The sequence below is a fragment of the Plodia interpunctella genome, chromosome 9, assembly GCF_027563975.2.
Source record: "Plodia interpunctella isolate USDA-ARS_2022_Savannah chromosome 9, ilPloInte3.2, whole genome shotgun sequence".
Classification (NCBI taxonomy): domain Eukaryota; kingdom Metazoa; phylum Arthropoda; class Insecta; order Lepidoptera; family Pyralidae; genus Plodia; species Plodia interpunctella.
This window is the reverse complement of record NC_071302.1, coordinates 1,051,146-1,065,491: the sequence shown is the minus strand read 5'-3', so window position 1 is coordinate 1,065,491 and position 14,346 is coordinate 1,051,146. Positions and strand designations below refer to the sequence as shown.

General features: G+C 35.6%; 1 protein-coding gene across 6 annotated transcripts in view; it reads left to right on the top strand.

Annotated features, from left to right (window-relative positions):
• Positions 1-1,242: 1,242 nt before the first annotated feature.
• The window catches only part of LOC128672712 (uncharacterized protein), a 24,705-nt gene continuing 11,601 nt past the window's right edge, over positions 1,243-14,346 (top strand). For 4 of the 6 annotated variants that reach the window (XM_053750025.2, XM_053750024.2, XM_053750023.2 and 1 more), the window contains exons 1-9: positions 1,244-1,467; positions 2,528-2,696; positions 4,798-4,922; positions 5,588-5,676; positions 6,174-6,263; positions 9,919-10,074; positions 12,700-12,830; positions 13,314-13,422; positions 14,042-14,185. In XM_053750025.2, coding sequence (XP_053606000.1) covers positions 1,403-1,467; positions 2,528-2,696; positions 4,798-4,922; positions 5,588-5,676; positions 6,174-6,263; positions 9,919-10,074; positions 12,700-12,830; positions 13,314-13,422; positions 14,042-14,185 — 1,078 coding nt within the window. In that variant the 5' untranslated portion in view covers positions 1,244-1,402. Of the gene's footprint in view, positions 1,468-2,527; positions 2,697-4,797; positions 4,923-5,587; positions 5,677-6,173; positions 6,264-9,918; positions 10,075-12,699; positions 12,831-13,313; positions 13,423-14,041; positions 14,186-14,346 lie in introns of all 6 variants that reach the window. The other 2 variants (XM_053750021.2, XM_053750020.2) reach the window with 1 other exon arrangement.

The window sequence follows — 14,346 nt, the reverse complement described above, 5'->3', positions numbered from 1 at the left end:
AGCTACCTCATACTGACTACGCAATGTTCACGCATTCGCGTCGACATGTGTCTGGGTTCTACGACAGCGTAGCGATGATATAACACACGTTTTGAGGTGTGTGATTTCATTTCACCCTAGAATATGAACACCATATCCTCCCGTGGATGTCGTACGAGGCGACTAAGGGACCGTAGTCTTGGCAGCTGATAAGCAGTAATAGTATTCCCAAGGAGGGTTATGTAATGCCCAAGTATGACGTGTACCTACTACGATACATATAGCCATATCAAGATAGTAAGTCGATCGTTCATACTGATATTATTGAGGTAGTCATTACATACCGTGACATTGTATTTTAATGATGACATCATATACAATGACAAGTAAACAAAAACCGGTCAAGTGCGAGTTGATCTCGCGCACTGAGGATTCCCTAAAATTCGCTTTTTTTCCCTCATGAAGGACATTACAAAAAAGTTAATTTTGTATAGTTTTGTAAGTAGTAGATATTTATTGCCAATTCAAAACCGAATTGTCAAAGATTGCGGTTGATAAGCACGTAAATCAATGATATTATATATAAACAAAATAATATGTCATTGACGTAGATGTAAATCATGTAAAAAAATGCATAAATCATGTAGAAAAAGGTGAGGTTGACAGACGGACAGACAAACGTATAACGAAGTGATCATAGGATTCCGTTTTTACCATGGATTTAGTAAGTATACTTCGTAGTACATACTAATTCCATGGTTTTTACTTTTTCATTAACCTACCCCTAAAAACCAAAACGTTTGTTATAAAGATACGAATGTTATAAGTAATGTATGATGCTCATGATCTTGTAATAATCATAAAATAATACACGCAAATAAAAGTAGGTAATTTATATCCTATATCTAAGAAATTTCTATATATAAAATTTTATGTCAAAAGTGTCTGTAAACTGTAAGTGGACTATGTCTTGTACAAAGAAAAATTATGGGTCGTTTTTGGGGACTAATGAAGCCAAAACATTTTTTTGACGTGATAACGCCACCGCCACTATAAAACTCCATAGGTAATTAGACTAAGAAACAAAACTCTGAAACCACATAAGTATTTGTCTGAAACTGCAACTTCAGAGTATATATATGTATTATGCAAGTTTTATTCGTTTTATGTGTTGAATCGATTTTAAAGTTTTTAGTCTTATGCTTATTAACATTATAAAAACTAATAACTGTCACAGCTGTTCTTTCTGTCAGGTTCTGTCATGTCAAATGTCAATTAAAAGTCGGTCGGTTGACGAGACGACTGAAAGTAATGGAGCTCAACTTTCTTCTTTTGCTAAAAATATTAATTTGTCGCATGATAATGTAATAAAATTACACAATATCGTATTTGGTGATAGTCGCTACCCGTTTATTGTTATACAATGGGCGACAGTAGTGATTCAGAGGAGTTCTACGATGCTGAGTTCACACCCATCGATAGTTCGGAGTAAGTAGATTGTTTACTTGATCGCCTTATTTGTTAGGTATTTTGCTCGTTTAGCATGTAGTGGGTGAAAACCCCTTAAAATATATAACAAAACAGGTTTTATACGTTTCTAGCGCATATAATTATGGATTCGTGTCACAGTATGGCTAAACTTTTACTAGTAGTATTCAATTGGTGTAGATCAATCAGCGTCCTTGGTGTTAAATCACCAGTTACTGTGAATAGACCGTCATTATTATTGATGCGAGACTCAAAATTCCTTTCTGTGATCAGTAAGTAGTACCTACATTAGTATGAACAATTACTCCTGAGAATCCCAGTAGATATGTTTTAGTTTGATATCAAAAAATTAGCTGAGAAGTTGTAAAATGTCTCTGTATCTATATTAATATTTTTGCATGTTATTATTTTACCTACACAGTTGTCTCATTATAAGTTATATATACATTTCTTATGAGAATAGAACTGTTCAAAACTAAATTATTGTTAGGTGGAGTCTACTTTCAATAACAATTACACCATGAGTATTGTCTTTATCAAAAGTATCAATTATTGGTAATACTCAACTGAAATGTATTGCTTTAATACATCAGTACTTGTTATAGATGGAATATGGGTAAGGGTATTTTAGTAGGCTGTATTAGCAACCTACAATATTATACTGCCTTCATAAGTAAGAGGAACACATCCAAAATAACAATAAGTACACTCAGTAAGTATGTCACACATGCTTATAACTAAAATGAGTAATAATAATGATATTAAAGAACTTCAAACCGAGAGGAAATCAAACCCATGCCCTGCCTAACTAAGAATATGCCCTTAACAACTGAGCTATTGAGACCATTTGATTCCCCACGATTCTAAAATACTTTTCATCTGATTTTTTTCAAACAAAATTAATATTTGCAAGATGCACTTCTTTTATATTGAATATGTAAATAATTATTTTGAAAAACATTTGGATGCACTACTGCTCATGATAGCAGTAGTTATGTATATGATATAAAAAGTTAAAATTTTACTTGCGGATAATGTACTATCACAATATTTTCAACAGCCCCACAGTTAGCTGTAAGGACACAACAGACAGCACAGAGAAGACAAACCTTTCTCTACTGAAACCCAGCGAGCTCCCCCGAGCTAGCACAAGCTCCCATCCCATTCCGAATACGTTGGACGCAGTAAAAAACGAAGCTATTGAAGATGACAGGACTACAGTTAAAAATGTTTGTATATAATTTTTTTCCTTCTAAATTTTTGACAAGGTTCCAGTGCACTTTGTGTAACTATGTCAGCCTCATGGGGGATCTCTAATATAAACTTATCTAGCTTTCATAATGCTTGTCCACAAGATATAAATGGATTTAGCCACCTGTGATAATGGACTGCTCAACACTATGTTCAGCAATCCATTACACACGGGCCCTTTGACTAAAAATCTATTCCTAGGGCAGAATACCGACCACATTCCAGCAAGACTCAAGTCTTCCTCCTTGTTACACACATCTGACAAACAGTACACAAATCTGACCGAGTCATGCGCATCATAAGAACTTGTTTACCGGAACGTGGCCTGACCTCACCCTAAACGCGGAGACAAGGAGTTCCCTAGAGAGGCTAGCACAGACAAACTAAGGCACCAAAGTTTGTATATTAAATATAAAAATTAAATTTATAGTCTATTTTAATGACCGTAAGAGTGTTATCCTTCCCTATAATACCATCACTACATGAATGCCGTGCAAGGCGACTAAGGGAATGATAGACTTGGTAACTAATAAGCAACAATAGCATTTCTAAAAAGGAATGACATAATGCAGGTGGCCAGTTCTAAAATAATAGTTGAAACTTTAAAATTTTTGGCTTATTTTTTATGCTGGCCCGGTTCTGCAGCTTCATAGAACTGAAAACATCCTGAATGGAACTTGAAACATGCAAGGGATAAGAGATTTGTATAAATTTTAAGTGATAAAGTTGATAATGAAGAGAAATTTATTATAGATTAGATACTTAATAAAATGTGTACAATAAATTACTGTATCCATTCTAGCAGATTTAAGTAAAATAATTTTATTGCACCAAACTTAAACGAAAATACACGAAAAATTACTCATTAAAATGACTTTCTAGTTATCCTAACTTTTGGAGAAACATTTTAACATTTTTTAAGCTGAAAGAAGTTAAATATAAATTCGTCCACTAGTTTCATGTGAAAAAGTAACATTCTCATGAACTTACAAAATTCATATTAATATTAATTAGAAGTCTGTCCCGGCTTCCTCGGGTAAAACCATGATAAAAAAGTAGCCTATGTTACTCCTGAAGGTTTTGTCTGTCTCTGTGCTAAATTTCATCAGTCCAAGAGTTTTTGAGTTTGTTATGTTGTATAATATTAATATGGATGTGAAATTATGTTTGTTCATTTGTTCTTCTTTCAAAACGCATTGTTTTGGATGTGCCCTTTGTTGGAAAGTGACATACCCTAGCACATTGTATTTGTGAAAGCGCATATGTTTTTCTTTTATTTCCAAACAGCATACGATTGCGGTAATTTTTGGTGTGGGGTGTGGATATAGTTGGAATGGAGATTGGTATATTGGCTACTACTAGGCGCGCATTAGCTACTAATTAATAAAAGTGCCCGGCTCCATTGCCTTGTCGTCCTACGTTGACAACTGTCGACGGGTCAACGCAGAAATTGTATGAAGTTGTCGACATATGTCTACGCACGTCGGTGCTAAATCTATAGAAAATAACGGAGCGATGTTGATACTACGTAGCAATAGAGCTAGTCTCTTACATTAAGCTACTTTTTTTTATTTATTTATAAAACTTTATTGTTCCAAGTAAAAACATACTTATAAACAAATGGCGAACTTAATGCTATAAACATTCTCTCCCAGCTAACCATTAGGAGAAACAGAAAAGTTGTGCGGCGCAAAAATATCTTAAACACAAATAAGTACTACCACATACTAAAATACAATTATAACTACATATATAAAATATAAATAGCAAAGCATTTTTTGTATTTTTATTCATGTTAGTTAATGTGTAGATTTGTTCTGTTATGTTCAATGTATAAATATTTATACTACTTATACGTAAAATGTTGTCACAAAACAAAGCTAACAGATTTGTTCAGTGAGTTACAATTACTCTGGAGTACATTAATGCAATCCGAGGTAAATGTATTCACATATTTAATAAAGATTATCTAAGTTAATATCCTGTACAATTAATTGTTTTTTGTCCTAAATGAATAAAAATAATTTCTTTTTCGCTTGTAAATCATAAAAAGAGTGGTATAAACTGTATTATTTGTAGGTAGTGCAAGGTCGGCGGAGGTTCCAGGAGTTGCGGCGCTGCATGCAGACCGAAGAGGAAGATGAGGTGCCGGATGCTGGGGGGTCCGTGGACCACCAGACTTTTGCTCTGGAACACCCCTTCAAGTAAGTCGTCTGTTTTAACTACTTCTAAATCATCGCGTTGCATAATATATACTAAACAACATGTATTAAACGCGTACATACCTTTTTTATTTCCTGGACGTTTCGGACGTTGTTACAAAGGTATGTGCGTGCGCGTTTAATACCTGTTTAGTATATGAGTCTTTTGTTCGTTCTCATTCGTTTTCGCATTGTGTTTGCTTAGATGTTTAATATTACGGATACGGACTTTAAAACGGATTTCGATGAGAGTTTATTTTTATAGATTCGTGTGATTCCTGAGGAAGGTTATTATGCTTTTAGCGAGCCAAGGCGGCGCGCTAGTATATTATTACATAATGTAAATTGATTGTCTAAAATATATTTTTTATCTGTTAATACAGCTTTGAATAATATTAGACAAAAAAACGGATTGCGCTCCGGGAGTGCCGGCAGATGTGAAAACTTGAATATTAACGTTGTGCATTTTTGACGTCTTAAGAATTTTCGATCAGGGTCACGTGTCCTGACGCGAGTTTAACATTTTATACCCATCACAAAAAGTGCACAACGCCGCTAAAGAAGTTTTCACTTCAAAAACGCAGGTTACGAATATGTTGGGCATCAATAAAACTTGTCGCAATAGCAATGGAGCTAGCAGATGTATAGGATAATGCGTATTGTTTCAGAATAATAGCGCACGATACAATGAGCCTGCACAGCATGACCTCGCTCGGCAGGATCGGCCGGATACTGAGCGGCGCGGCCGAGTCACATCGTGAGTTGGAAATTTTTTATTATAATAATTATGATTATAAATAAATTTCGTAGTGATCAAATAAAGGTTTGCAATATTCCAGTGAAAACCAAGGCAAAACTTGAGCTGTTCATTTATAACCGGTGCAGAACCAGTTCAATACTGGTTCATCACTGGTTTTTCGTAATATTAATAATTTAATTCGTACACTTTTTATTTTTATATTAGCCGGTGTGTTTTTGGGAGTGGCCTATGTCCAGCTGTGGACTTTGTGTGGCTGACGTGATTATGATCTATCTAGTTCGACGACCTCCAGGGGGTTGTGATCACCACTCTGCTATGTGGAAATCCCAGCGCGCTAAATTATTTATACCTCGTGATTACAAATATTTGTCTGCGGTTCTGGGTACGTGTTTTGTAAGTTTCTGTGTTTGTGTCCATCGGGCCCACGACACAAGCTTAATATTAGTGGGCCGTTGAGTGTTGTCCATTTGTTTATTTATCTGTCGTTTTGACAGCGAATCTCCGCGACGCCGCGCCGGCAGCGCCCTCTCGCGAGCCGTCGACGATATCCGACGACCCCGTGACCGCAGACAGAGCGCAAAATGGTATTGTCACATTCATTGCTTTATGTATAATTATCGTGGCTTATTATTATATGATAGTTATGCTGAGACATTAGCGGACTCTGGCACCGACGCCGAGCTGCTGAGGAAGCCAGGGAAACGTTCTGATACGTTAAGATATGACTGTGATAGATAGAAGACTAAAGTCAACGAGCTAAGTGACGTATTTTTCACTGCTTAGCAGGCTTTTCTCTTTCACTATCGAGTCGATTCGGAGTGAGACGCAGCGAGCCAATCACATTGCGTTGTGGCTGTCGTTGCGTCACAATGGCGCAATGTGATTGGTTCGCTGCGTCGAGACGAGTCGATGGTGAGTGATGGTGATCCATTTGATGAGAAATGGTCACCGTAGTCTACTGAATTAATCATTTCACGCCATTTTTAAAGAACTCCATATTGTAATCTCTAAGGAAAACCATGGGAGTTTTTGTTCCCATACAACTTCCCGGCTACTCACATATAAAGCGGCAATACAGACGTTATAAAACCGGGCGCACGATGAATATTAGCGCTATAAAATTATAGCGCTAATATTCTGTATTGTATATTAAATATATTATTATTATTAAATTATATATTAAATATATTAGCGCTGTCCCGTTTCTTCTAGTGTATTTTTATACGTGTTTCTTTTTCTTGTTGAGCGAAAAGAAAGATATAACGATGTCTCTTAGTTTTCTCTGTCTCAGGGTCGCGGGCAAGTTATTATCTAATTTAGGTTAATCATTAAATATTGAAATTAGGCATATAAGGCCTCTTACTGCTAATTTTGATTTCACCAGATAAAAATCAAAATTAGACTGGTACTGACTCTTTGAGACATGAACTGAACAAAATTTTGCTGGAGTCCGTGTCTACAGTATCTACCTTTATTAGGTTATAAAATATTTTTTGACGTTTTGCGAGATCTCGTACTTCAAAATGTAAAAATATGACGGAATACGCCACGTGAGCTGTCATGTCTATGGTTTGGCTGAGCAATAGCAAAATGGCATAAAAATCTTCTGCTGCGCAAGAAAACCATAGACACGGAAGCCCCCAACTCTCGTGGCGAGCATTGTACAGTCAACAGCACATCAACCTATATAAATTCATTGCAAACTCCCCGTTATTATCTCGCCATAGATGTTCACGCAGGGCAACTTGTTATGCTGTTGACTGTACTATTAAAAAAAAGATAGTTGTTTACAACATAATACTGACTTCTATCTTTATTTAATAGTACAGTCAAATCAGGAAATGTCCTCTAGACCCTTTACGCTTGAGGCAATTTCATCTCCCAAAGTTTCACAAAATGTAATCAGTAGATTTCTTGGTAGTAAGTAATGTAAATAGTAGTTATTACTTACTTCTGGATTTCGGCTTTTTGTACGGCGTCTTATCAGTACCCGGAGTACGTAAAATTCTTGATATCTTTGTGGTAACCTGGACTGAGCACTTCAGATAAAAGCGCAAATAAACACCAGCCTTAAGTTTATTGTAATAAGATTTATTTTTAAGTGAAACAATTCCGCGGGGAATAAAAAGCCTTTCGAGCTACCATTTGAAAGTGAATCTTGTTTTAGTAAACATAAGGTTGGTTTTTATTAGCCCCGTTGCACAGTCCAGTAATCCGTCAGGATACACAGCGCACTTGTTCGTAAACAAACACAGTTAACTATAACCGTAACAAGAATTGTCCATACTCGGAGCACATATTACTTTATTATCAGCTTGTCAGTAATGATGCGCGAGAGAGACGCCGCTATACGAAGCCGAAACCAGCGGAATTGTCTCTATCCCACGCCCATGTCTGTTTCTCCCACCAGGTACATCGGTTGTCTCGTCAGAACACTTGGTGGACAAGAGACCTTATATGTTCTGTATAAAAACATATTTTATACGTACTGTTATTTGGTGTGTTTATTTTAGTTTATTAGAATTAAATAAAATCAAGTTTTAAGTAATTTGTTTATTAATGTAAAGTAGTAGAGTCCACGCCAGGAAAATCCCACGACAATATGTGGAACTATCAATAGAAGCCCGGCCACGTTGTTGTTGTCAGCGACTGTAGCGCCGCCTCTTTCCTGGCGCGGATTTTTTATGAGCTGATTTAGTATTGAAAATGTTATAATTAATGATTTTAATTCGCTGCTAAGGGCGCTGGAGTAAAATAAGGTCCAAGGCAAAACTGAAACTTTAAATCAATTAGAATTATATTTGTCTCAGACAACAATAGGTCGATTTTATGTTACTAGTAATTAAATTTAAAAGCTATGTTAGGTTAGGTGTTACGTCAGCCGATTACCAACAGGTTATATGTAAACATTATCTTAAACATTCTGAGGTACTTAACTTAGCATGCAGCCCTATTAAAGGTAACCACAACATACATAAAAAACATTCAATTAACAATTCAAAATAAAAAAGTTGGCATTTTTCATCTGCTCACAACACGTGATACAGCACACAGTAACATAATACATAAATGCATACATACAGTTTCATAAAGACAAAAGTTAAAGTTTGAGTTTATGTAAATGAATGGATTTTAAGTTTGAATTTCGAAAGGGAATCATCTAAGTGGTGAACATCTAAGTCGCACTTATTATTTACTTTGTTATAACTATTAAGCATTCTTGGTAAGGGCGCATTTCTACCGGGATCAGTTCGAGAACGAGGTACAACAAACGTGTTGAATAGTTTTCTTCGGAGAATTTGACTTGGGCACAATGTATCTAAGTGCATCAAAATTATCCTGACAATCCATTACACCATGGGTCAATTTATACAGGAAAATTAAGTCAAATCAACTCTTGGCGCCGCTTTTCAAGAGACACAAGTTCAAATTTAGACAGCCGTTAACTATAATCACTTCTGTAACTGAAGTTAAGGGTTTTGAAAGCCAGCTGTCGTGTGAAGGCCCTCTGAACACGCTCAATTCTATCAGTTTGTTTTTTATAGAACGGATTCCACACTACACTAGCAAATTCTAATGGCCATTATAATAAGGCATTATAGAGGACAATTAAAGTTTTAATGTTTTTAAAGTCTGAATTATTGCGCCTGACAAATCCGAGCATCTGTCCATTCCTACATCTTAATTTCTAAATTCGTAGTAATTGTTTTGTTTAATTTTTAGCTAGCTTTTAACGCCTGAAACACAGGATGTTTTATTGTATTCATGTTACCTACTTTTAATACTTTATTATGTTTATTGTAAAACTTTTACTTGTTGATATAAAAAAAAATATTTATTTTATTATTTTACTAGCTGCACCCCGGGGCGCCGTAAAGACCCTATTTGTTATATACCAAACTTCATAACAATCGGTCCAGTAGATAATGCGTGAAGAGGTAACAAACAAACAACCTTAGTTTCGCATTTATATTAGTTGGGATGAAACACGGGCAAGAGGTACGACGTTTAAATTGCTCTTATCTTTTTATATAAATATTCTTCTTATTTTATTATTTCTAAGTATTCTATATTTCCTTTTTCAATGTTTCTTTATGTTTTTATTGATTTTCTTTCGCCTAAAAGCTCGGGCACTATTATTTAATATGCTTTTTGTTTATGTACTATATTACTTAGCCATAAGTTATTTGAATAATTTATTTTGTTATTATTATTATTGTATTATTATCTATCTGGCAGTGTTGGCGATGGAGCCGGACGTGATAGCCAGCACGAAGGCCAACAGCCTGAAGCAGTCGCGCGGCGGCAGCGCCGTGGTGGCCGTGTGCGGGCAGCCGTACGCTGCGCCCGCCGCGCCCGCCGCGCCCGTCAAGCCGCCGCGGAACAAGAAGAGAAGTTAGTACTCACGTATTTGATTTATTTTGCGCCCTCTGCGGCCTCATGTGGTCATTATGGCGGACTGCTACACTGGAGGTCCCGGGTTCGACCTTCGGTCAGGTCAATATGGAAAATGATATTTTTCGAATTCGCCTGGATTTTGGATGTTTGGATCTATACATATATTATCATGTATGTGTAACCCATAACACAAATCTCGAAAGCAATGGCAAACCACTCCATTACTAATGCCGTTTCTTGGCATAAGTAATGGAGTGTGTGTTCCACGTAATGACCACGACCCTCAGCCATGAGGAATACGACCAGAAGAAGAATTTATATCGGCCTCGACCTCGGTGGCGCAGTGGTAAAGTGCTTGCCTCTGAACCGAGGGGTCCCGGGTTCGATCATGATGGAAAATGATCTTTTTCTGATTGGCCCGGGTTTTGGATGTTTATATATATGTATATATAATATATATATATATATATATATATATTATAGCATATATATATATATATATATATATATATATATATATATATATATATATATATATATATATATATATATATATATATATATATATATATATATATATATATATATATATATATATTATAGCACATATATATATATATATATATATATATATATATATATATATATATATATATATATATATATATATATGTGCTATAAAATATAGTACAGTTGAGTTAGTATCCCATAACACAAGTCTCGAACTTACTTTAGGGCTAGCTCAATCTGTGCGATTTGTCCAAATATATTTATTATGTATTGAGTTGAGTGGAGTCATTTTCCAGGCGGAACCACAGGCCATACAATAAGGACTAGTGTACTGTTTAATGAGATTTATACAGTTGTTAAACAGCTTTGGTAGTTTGGAAACAGCCTTTAGCGCTGACAGAGCAGTCAGCATTATCACAAAATATAAAAGACTATTAATTTATTTTCTAAAAGTTACAGTCCTTGATTTAGCTCACAAAATTTTAGCGGGAACTGAGTTTTTACTATTAACAAAATATATATATATATATATATATGTATATATAAAATTATCAAACAAAATACGGTTTGTCCCTTCGTTCTAACATCTTCTAAATACGTGCTTTGAATGTGTTAATGTCTTGTCCTATTAACATACGCTTCCTTAGAGTTAGTGTAGTATTCGCTAGAGTGAACGGCCACACGTATTTGTTAGCTGTTTCCATTCCCAACACAATTATTACGTTAAAATTACTGACAATTTAATCTCTCTGTCTATAATACTCTTTGTTCTTTAGCAGAGGAATAACATTATTTAAATAATCTATATCCAGTGTTTTGAGTTTTCTAGCAGTTACTACGAACCTACCTAACATAATTACAGTCCATTGAAGGTATCGTCATTAATGTAATTTTTTTTTTATCTATGTAATAAACCAAATGTAATAACACTTTTTGTTATAAACCGGGTGTTACGTTAATTTGCAATAAAATATACAGAGACACTAATACTACTATATTTTTATGATTCTACAATAATATAAATTAAAATAGACTTTTTACGAAACTAATAAATGTTTTACTTTAGAATTGTTTTGTCTTTAAAACTTTTCTTTATATTTGATTGAAAAATAGCTAGATATGTTTGTCCGCTTTAAATTTTATTACAAAATCAGTTGCTAGAATTAGTATGCCCTCTATATGTTTGTCTGCTTTAAACTTTATTACAAAATCAGTTGCTAGAATTAGTATGTCCTCGATATGTTTATCTGCTTTAAATTTTATTACAAAATCAGTTGCTAGAATTAGTATGCCCTCTATATGTTTGTCTGCTTTAAATTTTATTACAAAATCAGTTACTAGAATTAGTATGTCCTCTATATGTTTGTCTGCTTTAAATTTTATTGCAAAATCAGTTGTTATAATTAGTATGTCCTCTTCCGCGCCCTATATAAGTTAGTACTGTATGTCCTCGGGAACGTCCGTTGGCAGGAAAATATTAGTGATGACTAATTCCATCTTTAATAATAGGCGACAAAGTATATGTATACACTTAAATCAGTATATACTTAATACGCCGCAGTATATACTTAAAGGTTAAAGTTTTAATAAGATATAATGCAATATTTTGACTTCATAATAACGTGAAACGACAAGGGTGACCAAAATTGGAAACCTTCAATTATATTTTTTTGTCAAATTCATTGAACAGCAGCGACGCCTTCACTGGACCAGATAAGTGTGTTTTCCTGTAAATTGTAGAAAAAATGTATTGTTGTGGATTGACTAATTCTATTAATATGTAGTTAATAATATTCGAACTTGATTTGTTTATAATATATAATACTGATATATAAAGAAAGATTCGGATTCAGATTTTAGTCATGAATAATGTGCGAGAACGATTTTAAAATTAAGTTCACAAGTGCGAGTTTGCAAAAGGTGTTGTGGTCCAACAATTTTTTTAAAGTTGGACAACTGCCCCTAATAAATGCCCGTGGTCCAATCAGTTGGACCACTGCCCCGGACTGTTGTTCAGTCAACAGCACAACAAGTTACCCTGCATGAAACTATTTGAGTTTGCATTGATTTCGAGTAGGTTGATGTGCTGTTGACTGTACGTTGTATTTGCAGACAAACTCCACGGTTCGCGGTCGCTGTCGACGGCGGACGCCGACGACAACCTGAGCGTTTGCACCACAGACACGGATGAGTTCCGGTACATGGCTCGGAGGGGAGAGAAACTCAACTCGCTTGTGCTGGAGGTGAGCAGAGATGGACAAAGATTAAATTAATAATTAAGGATTAAACACTCGTTTACTTATTTCACAGAATAATCACGCAAGAAAATTATGATAATTGTTATCTGTCCAAACGGATGGCCAGTGCCCCAGCGGTGGAGACGGTCCACCCCCAATAGCGTCCTGAAGATTTTTATTGACGAGAATCACCCTTGTTTCAAGTTATTAAATAAATACCTAATTATTTAATAAAATTGTACCAAAGTAACAACATTTTAACTATTTCGTACTAACTCAATTAGTCTGAAAGAAAATATTTTATTTCATTACTTTTCAATAATTATGTGATTTTTGATTTTTTTTTTCACTATTAATCCCGACCAATCGTGGTCAACCGTCATTTTCGCGGACGGGATAGGCAGAACAAAAAATGCGAGACTCAAAAGCCACGTTTAGCTTTTTAAATGTATTTCTTTTTATTGGTTTAATTTAAACAATTTATTTTAGAACACGTCAACGCCTCATCAGACAATGGCCTTACCGAGTCCGGCAAGCACTATAGAGTCCTTGACCAGAGAGTTCCAGGATTCCCTAGAGTTGTCCAACGTTAAATACGGTGAGTTTCTTTTTATATTGTGCAGTTAGTTGTTTAGTGTATCCGCTGTTAATTTACTGAATAAAAAGACAATGTCATCTTTATTTATCCACAAGGCACTGTTCTGATACTAGTGTGTTAAAACACATTCATGTTGATCTCAAATATCCAAATAACACATAAAGGATTTAGGCGGCTTCGATCAGAATCTTTTGAAATGATCATGTTATAGGAAATTACTTGTCTGGGCGTCGCTGCTGTTGAGTAAACTAATTTTATTGACTTGATGAGTCAGTATTGGAACCCGCTAACCCATCATCAAACGCGCACAAAATTCGGCATTTGTAATGTGGCATTGATAAACCTATGTATATTTATCCAAAGAACATGCCATCCCTCTCTCTCTCTCTCCCATTTGAGAACTATTTCGATGATTTACGTATGATTAGATTTATGTTAGTACGATGCGTTTATAACCTTGGCTACTGAACGACTGCTCTTGTCAACAAGACAATTTTTTCTAAGAACATGCAATGACTATAAGATAATCGGCGAGCGAAACCATAGCGCGTTCTTACTGACAGTTGGCGCCATCTAGTGACAGCCTTATAAATGAATCCACCCGTATTTATGCCGACAGACAGCGAGCGCTCGTTCGCGGGCTCGCCGCCCCGCGAGAGTTCGCTGTCGCGCGGCAACTTGCTCGCCGCGCCGCCGCACCACGCCGCCAGCTCCGCGCTACACTTGGCTCACCACATGCAAGACGTCAATGATGCTGTCAGAGGTTTGTGAAACGACTAGTTGGACAACTTGTTGCGCGATTTTGTATTTTTTTATTTTTAAATTTACTTTGTGTGAGGTGGTCCAGTGGTTAAGACCGTCCGCCTGTGATCGTAAGCTTCGATCGAATGAGAATTAGCGGTGGTGTGTAAGGTTAAGACGCTT